This window comes from Aethalodelphis obliquidens, unplaced genomic scaffold (genome assembly GCF_003676395.1).
Source record: "Aethalodelphis obliquidens isolate GAN/ISIS:26980383/991018 unplaced genomic scaffold, ASM367639v1 scaffold61, whole genome shotgun sequence".
Classification (NCBI taxonomy): Eukaryota; Metazoa; Chordata; class Mammalia; order Artiodactyla; family Delphinidae; genus Aethalodelphis; species Aethalodelphis obliquidens.
Genome location: NW_020838005.1, coordinates 7489465 through 7504588, shown reverse-complemented (window position 1 = coordinate 7504588; position 15124 = coordinate 7489465). Strand labels below are relative to the sequence as shown.

At 42.6% G+C, this 15124-nt stretch overlaps 1 protein-coding gene across 3 annotated transcripts in view; it reads right to left on the bottom strand.

Annotated features, from left to right (window-relative positions):
• Positions 1-15124, bottom strand: part of FDFT1 (farnesyl-diphosphate farnesyltransferase 1) — a 37824-nt gene that overhangs the window by 2855 nt on the left and 19845 nt on the right. For all 3 annotated transcript variants that reach the window (XM_027087925.1, XM_027087926.1, XM_027087924.1), the window contains 3 exons: positions 14036-14227; positions 8719-8895; positions 7451-7603 (listed from right to left, as the gene is read on the bottom strand). In XM_027087925.1, the coding sequence (XP_026943726.1) occupies positions 7451-7603; positions 8719-8895; positions 14036-14227 (522 nt within the window). The remainder of the gene's footprint in view (positions 1-7450; positions 7604-8718; positions 8896-14035; positions 14228-15124) is intronic.

The following is a 15124-nucleotide window of genomic DNA, read 5'->3' as shown; positions in this document are numbered from 1 at the left end:
AACAAAAAGAATAAAATATCTAGGAATAACCCTACCTAAGGAGACAAAAGACGTGTATGCAGAAAATTATGACAATGATGAAAGAAACTGAAGATGATACAAACAGATGGAGAGATATAACATGTTCTTGGATTGGAAGAATCAACATGGTGAAAATGACTCTACTACCCAAAGCAATCTACAGATTCGATGCAATCCCTATCAAACTACCACTGGCATTTTTCACAGAACTAGAACAAAAATTTTCACAGTTTGTATGGAAAAACAACAGACGCCAAAGAGCCAAAGCAATCTTGAGAACGAAAAACGGAGCTGGAGGAATCAGGCTCCCTGACTTCAGACTATACTACAAAGCTACAGTAATCAAGACAGTACGGTACTGGCACAAAAACAGAAAGATAGATCAATGGAACAGGAAAGAAAGCACACAGATTAACCCACGAACATACGGTCACCTTATCTTTGATACAGGAGGCAGGAATGTAGAGTGGAGAAAGGACCGCCTCTTCAGTAAGTGGTGCTGGGAGAACTGGACAGGTACATGTAAAAAGTTTGAGATTAGATCACTCCCTAACACCATACACAAAAATAAGCTCAAAATGGATTAAAGGCCTAAACGTAAGGCCAGAAACTATCAAACTCTTAGAGGAAAACATAGGCAGAACACTATGACACAAATCACAGCAAGATCCTTTTTGACCCACCTCCTAGAGAAATGGAAATAAAAACAAAAATAAACAAATGAGACCTAATGAAGCTTCAAAGCTTTTGCATGGAAAAGGAAACCATGAACAAGACCAAAAGACAACCCTCAGAATGGGAAAAAATATTTGCAAGTGAAGCAACCGACAAAGGATTAATCTCCACAATTTACAAGCAGCTCATGCAGCTCAATAACAAAAAAACAAACAACCCAATCCAAAAATGGGCAGAAGACCTCAATACACATTAATCCAAAGAAGATATACAGACTGCCAACAAACACATGAAAGAATGCTCAACATCATTAATCATTAGAGAAATGCAAATCAAAACTACAATGAGATATCATCTCACACCGGTCAGAATGGCCATCATCAAAAAATCTAGAAATAATAAATGCTGGAGAGGCTGTGGAGAGAAGGGAACCCTCTTGCACTGCTGGTGGGAATGTAAATTGATACAGCCACTGTGGAGTACAGTATGGAGGTTCCTTAAAAAACTACAAATAGAACTACCATATGACCCAGCAATGCCACTACTGGGCATATACCCTGAGAAAACCATAATTCAAAGAGTCACGTACCAAAATGTTCATTGCAGCTCTATTTACAATAGCCCAGAGATGGAAACAACCTAAGTGCCCATCTTCGGATGAATGTATAAAGAAGATGTGGCACATATATACAATGGAATATTACTCAGCCATAAAAAGAAATGAAATTGAGCTATTTGTAATGAGGTGTATAGACCTAGAGTCTGTCATACAGAGTGAAGTAAGTCAGAAAAGGAAAGACAAATACCATATGCTAACACATATATATGGAATTTAAGAAAAAAAAAATGTCATGAAGAACCTAGGTGTAAGACAGGAATAAAGCCACAGACCTACTAGAGAATGGACTTGAGGATATGGGGAGGGGGAAGGGTGAGATGTGATAAAGCAAGGAGAGGCATGAACATATATACACTACCAAACGTAAGGGAGGTAGCTAGTGGGAAGCAGCCGCATAGCACAGGGAGATGAGCTCGGTGCTTTGTCACCGCCTGGAGGGGTGGGATAGGGAGGGCGGGAGGGAGGGAGACGCAAGAGGGAAAAGATATGGAAACATAAGTATATGTATAACTGATTCACTTAGTTATAAAGCAGAAACTAACACACCATTGTGAAGCAATTATACCTCAATAAAGATGTTAAAAAAATAATCTCTGAAAAAAAATAGGTTATCAACAAGGACCTACTGTATAGCACAGGGAACTCTTCTCAGTATTCTGTAATAACCTATATAGGACAAGAATCTAAAAGAATGGATATATGTATTTGTATAAATGAATCACTCTGCTGTACACCTGAAGTTAACACAACATTGTAAATCAACTATAATCCAATATAAAATTTAAAAATATTTTAATTAAAAAAAAAACACTTATTGCACGATGTAAAAAAAACCAAAAAACAATCCTATAGTTGTTTATAGTTTAGTTTTATAGTTTAATTATTTTATTCTTTGTCCTCCCCCATCCCGCAACTTCTATCTTAGCAGGCTTGAAAAAACTAAATCTACTTTACCACAGAGTAGTGCTTTTATAGGAAATAACCCAATAGTTTACTTCTGTACCTGCCTCATCAGTATCAGCTGGGAATACCCTGTAATCGTGACATTTTATTAACCTCTGCTGTAAAAGCAGGAGAAAGAATACTCATGGTATTTTTCTGTGCAAATGGTGGTTAGAATAAGGGGTGTTGTAGGGGTGTGAGGGGAAAAGAAGAGAGAGTTAATGAAACAGAGTAAAAAAAGAAAAGAAAAAATTGTAGATGATGGAATTATGCTTATAAAAATAGGCAAAACAAAAATAAAGAAATCAAAATTCCCTTACATTATTCCCCCTCACTTTGTCCTTATTAGCCTATACATATAAATGTACAAACCGTCACATATTAATACATACATTAATGTAATATGATATACTGGTGTAGTTCCTTTTATACCTCTTGCTACACCCATATAAGCCTCTATACAAACACAAAATGTCATAGAGATGTATTATATATTATACGTACTATATATGATTATATATGATATACAAATATATATCATTCTATATTATCCGTACTAAGTTATACATACACACAATTTTATTTAAATTGTATACCTATTTTAAATTTTATTTAAATTGTAAACCTATTAAATTAATAGGTTACAAACATATTGTTCTATAATTTGACTTCCTTCACTCACACGATTTTTTATGGACATTTTTTAACGCTAGCACCCACAAAATAATGTCATTCTTTTTTTAAACACAAGCTGCATAGTATGAATGTACTACAATTTAATCAATTCATTCCCAACGAGGCATGCTCCAATAAGCATTGCTGCACATTTTCTGGTTATTTTTTTGTAGGTAAAGTTCTAGAAGTGCTCGGTCAGAGGGTAATGCGCACAAAATTGTGACAAGTATGAAAGCATAACCGGAACAGCCAGGACGTGGAGATTCCTGAGGCGGGTTAGGGAGAACAGAGGAGGACATGCAACAGCCTCCAGGCTACCTGGATTCCACGATTAGGTGAAAGGTAATGTCATCAGACAGCAAAAAGAAGTTAATGACCAAGGCCAGAGCTGGGGGAGCTGGAGAGCCCTTATGTGGTGAGGAAACACGAAAATCAAGAACGAAGCCCAGGAAACACCAGCACCAGGAGCCAGAGGAGAAAGGAGCAGGCAGAGGGCTAAGAGGCTGAACTGGGGTCAAGTGTCACAGAAGCCAAAAAAGGAAAGGGCTTCAAGGAGAGAGACCCACAGTGGATACAGTGGGATCAGCGAAGAGTAAAGAAAGTGCTCATGAGATCTGTGCGCGGTGGGGTGGGGGGGAGATCATCAAATCACTTAGGTAAGAAAAGTTCTAATGACAAAGGTAGGAAACAAAAGTTACAATGAAGTAGGCTGAGGAAAAAAAGGGAATCAATAACATTAAGAACACCTGCCCTGGGACTTCCCTGGTGGTGCAGTGGTTAATACTCCACGCTCCCAATGCAGGGGGCCCAGGTTCAATACCTGGTCCGGGAACTAGATCCCCCATGCATGCCACAACTAAGAGCCCCTTGAGCCACAACTAAGGAGCCCACCTGCCGCAACTAAGACCTGACACAACCAATTAAATAAATAAATATTTTTTAAAAAATGAAGAAGAAGAAGAAGAAGAACACCTGTCCTTTCAAGAAGCTTAGCTGTGAAGGAAAGGAGAGGGAGCGGGGAGGCAGAGAGCTGAAGCCCAGGAGGAGTTGGGATGTGCCTGCTGTCTGCAGGGACTGACCTGAGCGCAGATATACACCGAGAGGCAGGGGCGGGGGAGAAAGGCGGAGGAGCTCAGGCAAGAGGGCAGGAGGGAAAGAGTGCTTAGATGGGGGTCAGGACACAGACAAAAATGCAGCGAGTTCAGACATCCGATCGCAAGTTCACAGCATCCAATCCTGAGTTCACAGCATCCAAACCCAAATTCACAGCATCCGGTTCCGTACTTGCTCACAGGGTTAAACGCACAGCTGACTGAGAACGAGGTGGGGAGCTAGAGCCGTGCTCTGCAAACTGTGTTCACAGGCGCCACCTGGGCATCCTGCTATGGGCACATTCTGACTCAAGGACTGAACCGCTCACATGCCGGCAGGGGACGCAGAAGCCGGGAGGAGGACCACACTCTGAGTCACAAGGACCCACAGGGACCGAGAGTACGGCACCGCTCTGCACCGACCACAGCCAAACGGGAAGCCCCACCCGCTTGAAAAAGTTGGGCCTTGCCAAGGAATCATCTTTGGCAGAGAAGGAAATAAAAGTTTCTGGCTGTTTGCCTGAGCATTTGTTTCTGCCCCGGAATAGCTGGTTGAGCTTCTCACCAGCTGCCAGGTAGCCAGACTGGTTTCCAGCTGGGGCTGCTCCAGAGGATGAGGGCCTGAGGGGCAGCTCCCCTGCTCAGAGGATCCGGGCTTCACTCCACCTCGTCCTTTACACCTTAGAGTTGCAAGAGGAGAACTCTGAAGTCCCCTGCAGGTGCGTTACTGCTACAACCAGGGACCTGAGGGGTAAATGTCTTCCCCTCTTACTACAAAGGACAGACGTGGTCAGTGAGGAGATGCAGGAGTAGAGTTAACGTCTGGCCACCAGCAAAAAGCCTGACAACTTGTGGACTTCATACAAAAAGTCTTCATTTGAAATTGTATTGACGGAATGTCCTTGGGCTCCCCTGGTGGTGCAGTGGTTAAGAATCCACCTGCCAAATGCAGGGGACACGGGTTTGAGCCCTGGTCCCGGAAGATCCCACATGCCACGGAGCAACTAAGCCCATGTGCCACAACTACTGAGCCTGCGCTCTAGAGCCCGAGAGCCACAACTACTGAGCCCGCGCTCTAGAGCCCGAGAGCCACAACTACTGAGCCCACATGCCACAACTACTGAAGCCCGTGCTCTGCAACAAGAGAAGCCACCACAATGAGAAGCCCACACACCGCAACGAACAGTAGCCCCCGCTCTCCGTAACTAGAGAAAGCCTGCGTGAAGCAATGAAGACCCAATGCAGCCAAAAAAAAAAAAAAAAAAAAGAAGTCCTTAAGGCTGATATTAAAACCATTATCACATTCTATTACTTGAGACTTAGAAATTTTCATTTTTTTGAGACAAATCAACTTATTAGTATTTCCTCCAAAATACCCTGAGTTTCACTAGAGTAGTTTTATAGACTTTAAAAAAAAATATTCATTTATTTATTTGGCCGTGCCGGGTCTTAGTTGTGGCATGCGGGATCTTCGCTGCCACGTGTGGGATCTTCGCTGCAGCATGCAGGATCTTTTGGTTGCGGCATGCGTGTGGGATCTAGTTCCCTGACCAGGGATCAAACCCAGGCCCCCTGCATTGGGACCGTGGAGTCTTAACCACTGGACCACCAGGGAAGTCCCTAGAGTAATTTTAAACAAAATAATTCATGCCCTAGATCAGAGGTCAACGAACTTTTCCTTAAAGGTCCAAGCAAGTATTTTCAGCTTTGTGGGCCCCCTCTGTTACAGCCACTCAGCTCTGCTGCTGTAGAGTCCTGAGAAGCCGCGGACAATACGGAAACAAATGGGCATGGCTATGTCCTAATAAAAAGGCATTTACAAAATCAGGGGGTCAGCCAGCCCTGCTCTAAATCAAACTGTGAATCACAACTAGATTTAATTCCAGTAGTTAAGGAAAATACCTAATAAAATCTGAAGTTTAATATAGTATGCAACTGCCTACCAGTTTTTTTAAACATCGTTTTCTAAAATCAGTGATCAGAATAAAACTGCAAAACTAAAATATTCTCTGAACTACAAACCACATAGAATGTTTCTAATTTACATAAAATAGAGAAACAGCGCCTAAAAAAGGCACTATTCAGTTTAGAAAGGGTAATTCAAGCCCTCAGAATCATGGTGAACAGTGTAGGCTCCGAAGCCAGCCAGACCTGGGTCCAAATTCTGGCCCCAGCCGTGGGGTTAGGGCCTCAAATTTCCTTGACGTTAACAGTATCCACCTATTTGGCTGCTGTGCCAGGCACAGAGTACGCCCCAAATAAGTGCTGGCTAAACAGTGAACCCCAATTTCCCAAGTCTCGTCAGTAGCAGTTTTTTAGTCAATGGCTGAACATATTCATCTAGTCAGCAAAAGAATTTTAGGATTTTTTTTAAAATCTGATTTTTCTCTTATACGTTCTATAGGTGCCTCGGGCAGAAATGCTGAGGTGCAAAACTTGGCAGGTGCGAGACAGGGAGGACATACAAGGAGAAGGTGCAATATGCAATGGGAATCAGAGGAAAGAGTTGTTTTGTAGAATTCTGTTTAGATGAAACTGCTGCTACAAATCTCACCCCTGTCAAAGCGTAACCGGGGGACTGGAAGGGTCAGAAAACTAGGCGCAGCAGCGATCTGCGGGGAGGGAGACCTTACGTTTTCATCTCCTTCTGCAGTATTTCAGTCTTCACTAAGAACCAACCTAAGGATCTCGGGTGTCTACGCACCAGATGGTAGTAGCCACTCACACCACAGTGTGACAATCAAAAATGTCTCCACACATTGCCAAGTGTCCCCCAGGGGAGGGGGAAGTCAGATCACCTCCATTTGAGAAGCCTTACTCCAGGGCCTGGCAAGTAGAGTTCTAGCCTCTAAGAAAATGTTCTTTTGAACCAAGTCATGTATTACACCCTCCAGAGTTGGAGAGTTCACTAGAACAAGCATGTCCTATTTTACAGGAAGGTTTGGGCATCTGAAATGGGATCTGCATTAGAAAATTTAGAAATAGTTGCAGCTTGATGGTTTTCCTTTGCTGAATTCCCCACAATGGTTTTCCAACTGAGGTCCCTGCCATAGTGGAAAGTACTGGACCGGGTGTCGGGAGTGTGGCCTGGGGTCCTGGATCCACTCAGTCAGATGCTGCGTCAGCAGCCACAGCCTTGGCTTCACACGCCTCAGCCGTGAGACAAAAAGCCTGGTTGGCCTCTAACTTCATCTTCCAGCTCAAAAAATAGGATTCTCCTGGGAGCTCCATCCTAAGGCCTGGCTTCCTTTATCCCCCCTGACCAGGGTACCGGGCAGCTCCCAACACTCGGCGCTCTGTGCCTGTTCTTCCAAATAAAGGACACCAACCCGTCCAACACCAATGCCGTAACACTGTGAGCTGTTAAGATCATCTAATATCCAAGTACGGAATGTTTAAATAGTGATATTATTAAATGAAAGCCCACCTCTTCCATGTACTGGTGTATTATAGCTTTTACAGCGGGCATGTTGGTGGCATCCATCATCAGGGTGACTGCTTGCCCTTTTCGTATCTTCACCACCCCTTTGAATACCTGCTGATTATTATAACAGGCGGCCAAAGTGGCAATGGCCATGACCTACAGATAAGGAGAGAGAGAGGAAACACTAATTCATCTCATTTCGTGAAAAGAAGTGAGAAACTGCACGGTAAGCAATCATCATGAGAAGGGAAGAGAACCTTCGGTAGAAAGTGCCGAAGGGCTAAGATGCAACTAACCAAGAGAAAAAACCCATAAAGAAAGCATGTCAAGACCTCTCCCTTTCCCATGTTTCCCCTTCTCAGCAAAACACAGAATCAAGTGCCCTTTGCAGTCTTGAGTAATTCTATAGTTTAGTCACGATATTTCCTTTTTATTTGGAAAAAACAAACACAAGCCAATGTAACATTTTCCATGCTGGGGCAATGGGTTATTAGATCTGAAAAATAGATATTCCAAAATAATATCTGGAAAGGTTTTTCTATTTTGTTTTTTCTCCCCATTTTTCCTACAACGAACATAATCATTATACATTAAAAAAAAAAGTAGCATGGGGGTGGCAGGGGACAAAAGAAAGGGGGCCGTGTAGTTTCCCATGCTCAAGGTAAATTATTTCTAGGATACATGGAAACATAAGTCTGGCATAAAGAGTTTAGTTCCATCAACTGGTCAGATTGGTCATTAGAACAAGACGAAACCATGCTTCCAAATCAGTTAAATCTTATAACTTTCTTCATTTTATTTGAGTTAAAAACGGAAATAACTGGTAAAGGCATTTAAAAAGTATAAGCTCCTAGGTCCACAGGACCAGGTTCTGTTATCCCAAGATCTGGGAAAGGAAAGCCAAAATTAGGTGCTTAAATAAGACTTTTTAGTAACAGCTTCACCTGTGTTTCACCCAGCACTCCTCATAAATCTGACTCAAAGCCCTAGATTTAATTGTGAGGATAAACATCAAACTAGCTCGTTTAGAAAAAAGGGTTCTAGAAGGTTCTGGAAAGAAGCAGGCTTAACCTCAAGGCTGACCTGAGTGTGATGGCCATGGGGCAGAGGGGAGGTGTTGTGAACGTGCCTGCCCCTGGCAGAAGAAAATACACCAGAGTCATTTTTTTGAGGAACCACATTCCGGAATACACAGACCAAAACAGTACACGCATTCCAGGCATGCCATCCCCAGCACACCACCCCGACCCCTCGGCCTCCCCGATCCACACCTGTGGAATAGCACAGAAGTTGAATATGCTCTGGTTTCTGAGTCGTGAAAGGTAAGTGATGACGTCAGGGATGTGGTGCAGCGTGCTGGCTATGAGCTCATTCAGGCACTGCACGGCCAAGTCCATGTTCTCTGGCTTGGCAAAGTCACCCAGCTTGTTCACATACTTGCTCCAAGCCTAGGCAGATAAGATCGAAAGACGAGTCAGCACATGCACAGGGGAACAGTGTACAAGTCACATGAAAGGATCTTTGTGTATAAGAACTATGATATACAAAGCCTTTCTTAGCTGCTGCCTCATCTTTCACCAAGACCAAGTCCGTTTTAACCTCTATGCAATGTCTATTATGACTACAATCAAGATCTAGTCATAATCAAGAGTCAGTTAAGTATTTGGGAAAGGGTCCCTTTGGGACAATTAGTGCAGCATGTACTAAGCAATACTTTGATGACCTCAGGCCAAAGAGGCCTCCTGTTATTTGCAAGGCATGGGTCTGTTCCTGAAAAGATAACCAGCTTTAACAAAATCAGCTACAACAGCACTACAAGCTGAACACTAAACATTCTCAAGATGGCCAAGGCGTCAAAATAATTAATGATTAACATTACATTCCCAGTTCTGATAAGAACACTGCTGAACAAGCGTATCTGGGGAAATGAGCTGAGTCTCTACTGTAAGAACATTACCTCCTTGACCTTAGTGACCTGAAAATGAAATAACCGCCTCAACTCCAACAACAGAATTGGTTTGATGATCTTTAATAGTATTTAGAGGATTCTCTGAAGCTAGCAAATAACTTACTTTTATCCTTGGGTATTCTTAAGCTTCCTAAAGAATAACGCTTATTGTAACTTTATACACTCCCCAAAATAAATGACTAGGCCTAAAAGGACTAAGAGATTCTATGGTAAGTCACGTTTGCTATCCATTCTTAATTTGCACCTAAACCCACTCAGATTGCTGGTACTAGACTGTCCTGCAGAACCTGGAGAAAAACGCTAATGGGCGCCTACATATCCATCCACCAGCTTCAACAGTTACTGACACTTGGCCAATCTTGTTCCAGCTATATGGCCCCAGCCCCCAAATTATTCTAAATTAAAGCCCTAAGATATCATTTTATCCACAAATACTTCATTATGAATATCTAAAAGACTAGGAACCTTTCTTGTACATATATCTTATCACAACTAAAAGTTAACGATAAATATTTAATACAAATTATCCAATTAGCAGTCGTATTATCCCACTGTCTAATTTTTTTTCCACTTGGTTTCTTCCAGTAAGTACCTAAACAGGATTCATATGTTGCATCTGGTTGATGTCACATAGGTCTCGCTGCTCAGTTTTTATCTCACCCCTCAAGGTGGGCCCAATCCTGGAAGAGAATCCTGACTGGTCTGTGTCCACGTCCAGTTCAAGGGGGCCAATGCACTCCAGCTCCTCCAGGCTTCCCCACGGCCCCCGTGGACTCGCCCACAGCCAGAGAAGGAACACCCATTCCTGTTTCACCTGCTCTTCTCAAATGGGTCCATCCCACTGTCCACTCCCGCTCTCGGGTCTGAGACACCTGTAGCACCTTGGCTTTGTCCTGCACAGGTTTTGCAGGTTGTTTTCGGAGCTGCTGTTTTGTCTGCACCCATCTGTGTTTTGGAGTTCCTGGGGGTGCTTTGTCACTTGTGCTTCTGGACATGCTATCCATTGTTTTGGATACATCTGTTTCAGTTTTTTGGTTGCGTTTTTGTCACCTTTTTTTTTTTTTGGGGTGAGAATCTGGGAAAATCCAAACACTATGATGCTACCATAATCACAGTTTTGCAAAATCCAAAATTCCAGCTAATAAATGCAGAAAGGATGACAGAATTAAGATAGCACCATTTAGCATCTCCACTGATAATGGATCTAGGCAGTGACCACCAAGGAGGAGAAAAAGAACCCATAACGTATACGGAAAAGAAAAGTAAGTTATCATTAGATTTTCAACAGCCAGTCCTAAAGCGGGATAACATGGAGTAACACGTTTAAGAAACTCGAAAATGTGAGCTAAAAACTTTATATCCAGAAAAAGTGACCTTGAAGTATAAAGGACAAACTATTACCAACACGTATAAACATAGGGACGTATCGTTCTTTTTTTTCTTCAAAATTCATAAATATTAATGGACTTCCCTGGTGGTGCAGTGGTTAAGAATCCACCTGCCAGTGCAGGGGACATGGGTTCAAGCCCTGGTCCGAGAAGATCCCACATGCCACGGAGCAACTAAGCCCGTGCGCCACAACTACTGAGCCTGCGCTCTAGACCCCGTGAGCCACAACTTTCTCTAGTTGCAATGAGTAGAGGCTACTCTTCATTATGGTGTGTGGGCTTCTCATTGTGGTGGCTTCTCTTGTTGTGGAGCACAGGCTTTAGGCGCACAGGCTTCAGTAGTTGTGGCACGTGGGCTCTAGAGCGCAGGCTCAGTAGTTGTGGTGCACGGGCTTAGTTGCCCCGCGGCATGTGGGATCTTCCCGGACCAGGGCTCAAACCCGTGTCTCCTGCGTTGGCAGGTGGATTCTTAACCACTGCGTCACCAGGGAAGTCCAGTCTTAATGGCTATCTGATCTGACAATTTAGATATAAATACAATGTAAAAATAAGGAATTAGCATATGCGAAAACATTTTCAACTGTGCTCAGTAGTCATACTTGGTAGCAGTAGCACTACAGTCACTATTCAGAGACTGTGGTAATGTGTAATTACATTTGTAATGTGGGAAAAAAGCAAATGAATCATTATGGGATATACTAATTCTATCATCTCCTATTTTCCTTGAGAAATACGACTGTGGATGAGGAAGAGGTAGAGATGTAATACAGAAGAGACTATGTAACAGTCCTGAGTTTGAATTGGAAATATCAATATAAACTACAAGGTAAATATTTTAGATTTAAAACTAAATATATACGACGACTACTCCGAGAGCAATGACCACCCCGAGTGCCCAAGTGTGGTCTGGAGTCCCCATTTCCCATTAACAGAAAGCTTAGGCTTCCTGAAGAGCTGGGTGAGTCCAAATCCCAGTCAAAAAATGTACAAAATGAGCTTGGAACATCCTGACATACCACCAAATGGCACGGCAGCTACCAAAGACTATTAGGGTCCCATCAAGGGGACTGAGGAGCCACTTGAACCTCTTTCTACAACTCTTAGTGGATGGAGCTAGAATTTTCTAAGAGAAACGATATCATGAGTTCATACTGATATTTCCAATCCAGTTTAGGATCACTGGAGTTTTTGCTTAACTTCAGTGTTTTCTATCTTTGCAACTTTTATTTTAGACTGAAAATCTTGCTTCCTAATGATACGAACAAAATTACCTATTTTCTTTAAGCTGTAAAGTTTCTATAATAGTTTCAATATTATTATTCACAATATAATTACTGAAAACTTTATTCCTTTCTGGTTTATCCTTCCTTTGGAACTACACATACTGTTAACGCACCTTGCTTTTTTCACTTAGTAATATAACCTGGAGCTCACTCCACAGCAGGATCGCTCTTTTGGTGCTCCACTGCGTGGACAGACCATAGTTCATTCCCTCCGTCCCGTACGGACGGACATGAGTCGTTTATAAACGTAACTATTACAAACAGTGGCTGCGGTCAGTAACCTCCCACAGCCGTCACTGGCCAAGCTTGCGCTCACCATCCGCACGGGAGCACCCATTTCCCCAGCATGGCTTACAGCTTACCAAACTTCCGACACTTTGCCAATCTGATGCAGGAAATAGTATCTCACGACTGTTTTTTGTGGTCGTTAAGCTGCTTGAACTGACATTTACTAAGCACTCTGTGCTAGAAGTTTTTCTCATTTTATTCGCACCACTGCCTGGTGGTATAAACTATTCTATTTTACAGAAGAGTGGGCAGTGAGGCACCTGCAGGGATGCAGAGCCTCGTCTGAAAGGCGGTGTGGTTTCCTGGACAGGCACCGGGCTGAGACCCAGGAGACAGAAGCTCCCCTTCTGGGAGTCCTGAGACAAGCCCCTTCTCTTCTCTGAGCCTTGGTGTCAAAGGAGGGTCGTCAAGAGCTGTTTCTCGACCTCGCTGCACACCACAGTCACCTGGGAGGATTGAAAACCTATGATGTCTGAGGTCAGGGGAGGTTTAATGTGAATTTCACCTATCAGGAGTAAGGTTGATCACTTCCCAGATATTTAAGGATCATTTCCATCTTTCTTTCTGTGAACTACCTGTTCTTATCCCTTTACCCATTTTTTCTGTGCAGTTGGTCTTTTACTTAACTTTTGGCAGTTCTTTTAATATTAGGAGTATTAACTCTTTATCTGCAGTATAAATTCCAAATATCTTTTCCACCTTCTCACCTGCCTTTTTTCACCTTAAAAGCACTTGGTTCTAGGAAACCGTTTTTTTTTTAATCTTTTTTTAAAAAAAATAGATAAATTTATTTATTTTTGGCCGCATTGGGTCTTCATTGCTGTGCGTGGGCTTTCTCTAGTTGCAGAGAGCAGGGGCTACTCTTGGTTGTGGTGCATGGGCTTCTCATTGCGGTGGCTTCTCTTGTTGAGGAGCACGGGCTCTAGAGCGCAGGCTCAGTAGTTGTGGCACACGGGCTTAGTTGCTCCGCGGCATGTGGGATCTTCCCGGACCAGGGCTCAAACCCGTGTCCCCTGCACTGGCAGGCGGATTCTTAACCACTGCGCCACCAGGGAAGTCCCTAGGATACCATTTGATGAATTAAAACAAAAGGTAAATGCTGGAGTAAAATCAGGAGATAGTCATAAGATTTCCTAGCTTTCCTTCTGAATAAAATCAATGTCAAAGCCCTTCCTTTCCCTGTCCATTTTAAATTAAGTCAAAGATCCACTCTTGTCTCTGATAATGAACATCTGTAGTGGGTGCCCATCTGGTGCCCCTTCTTGCCACCGAGTCCTTCTTTCTTGGAGGAAATCCATTCTACATGTGTGGGCAGACATACTCCAGGTCTAGACTGAGTGCTCAACGCTCTGGCTACTAACTGATTAAGGGATGGGCATAGGAACCAAGCCTATGAGTGAGTCATGGGACGTTATACCCACCACTGGACAAAGCCTGTCCAAGAGGTAGAAAGGGGACAAAGCCTTATTACATAGTCTGAATCCCTGGATGCAGCCCGTCCCCCTGAAGCAAACTAAATCCTAACCTAGTCTACACTGTCTCCTATGCTGTCTAAGGGAGCTTGATTTGTGTTTCTGTCACTTGCAACCAAAAGGGTTTAATGTTTTGTTGTCAGAGAGCATTCAAAATTATTTCTCCCCAAATCCCCTGAACCTATTACCTCTTGAGGCCAAAACTCTCTTCCTTCTCGCTGGTCTTCCAGATAATCACGGATGATGTTTGTTTTCTGCAGAAACAGGCCCATAGAGTTGGCAAGCTCTGTGTCTTCACCAATTAAGGGATCTTCTAACTCTGAGGCCGAGAACAGACGAGAAAGGCCAATTCCCACCAGCCCAGCAACATAGTGACAGTACTGTAAAAGATGATTTTTAAAGTACTTTAATAATGAAACTTTTACTAAAACAGAAATGCTACAGATTAGCTATAAAAAACCAGGTTCTAAAAAGAACGTAAAAGATCTCATTTTGCTTAAAAAAACCACATTATACACCATGTACATGTAAAGAGTAAAAAACATTCCAAGAAGGATGTGCACAAAAGACTTAACAAAAGTGATCTCTGGCTTGTGTGATGTTTCTATTTTTTTTATTTTATTTTATTTTTTACTGTATTTTCTATATCTGTACAATGCACATGCACTGCTTCTAGAATAAAAGGTTATTGAAAAAATAAACTAGTAAACTTTCTGATATCCCAAATTGGGAGTGAAGGCCTTGAGGGAATAAGGAATATTCTAACAGAAACTAGAATACTAAGTAGAATTTAACCTTGAAGACATTTTAAGATCTTGCAGTGTCTCAAAATCCTCATTAAGTAAAAGAACGTAGTGGTACTGCTTTGTTTTTTTACATAACAAGGATGTGTTTTATTTATTTTTTAAATATACTTTCCTAAGTTTTTCACTCATTTTTTAAAAATTTTTTTAATTTATTTATTTAGGCTGTGCTGGGTCTTAGTTGCGACACTCGGGATCTTCAGTTGTGGCATGCAAGATCTTTGGTCGAGGCATGCAGATTTCTTAGTTGCGGCATGCATGTGGGATCTAGCTCCTTACCAGAGTTCGAACCCAGGTCCCTTGCAGTGGGAGCGCGGAGCCTTACCCACTGGACCACCAGGGAAGTCCTCAATGATGTGTTTTAAGCATGCTGCATATTCGGTCCTCACAAACATCTTCTGGGGCACATTCACTAATTATCACCATTGTGCAGATGCAGAAACTGAGGCACAGAGACGTCACTTCACTTGCACA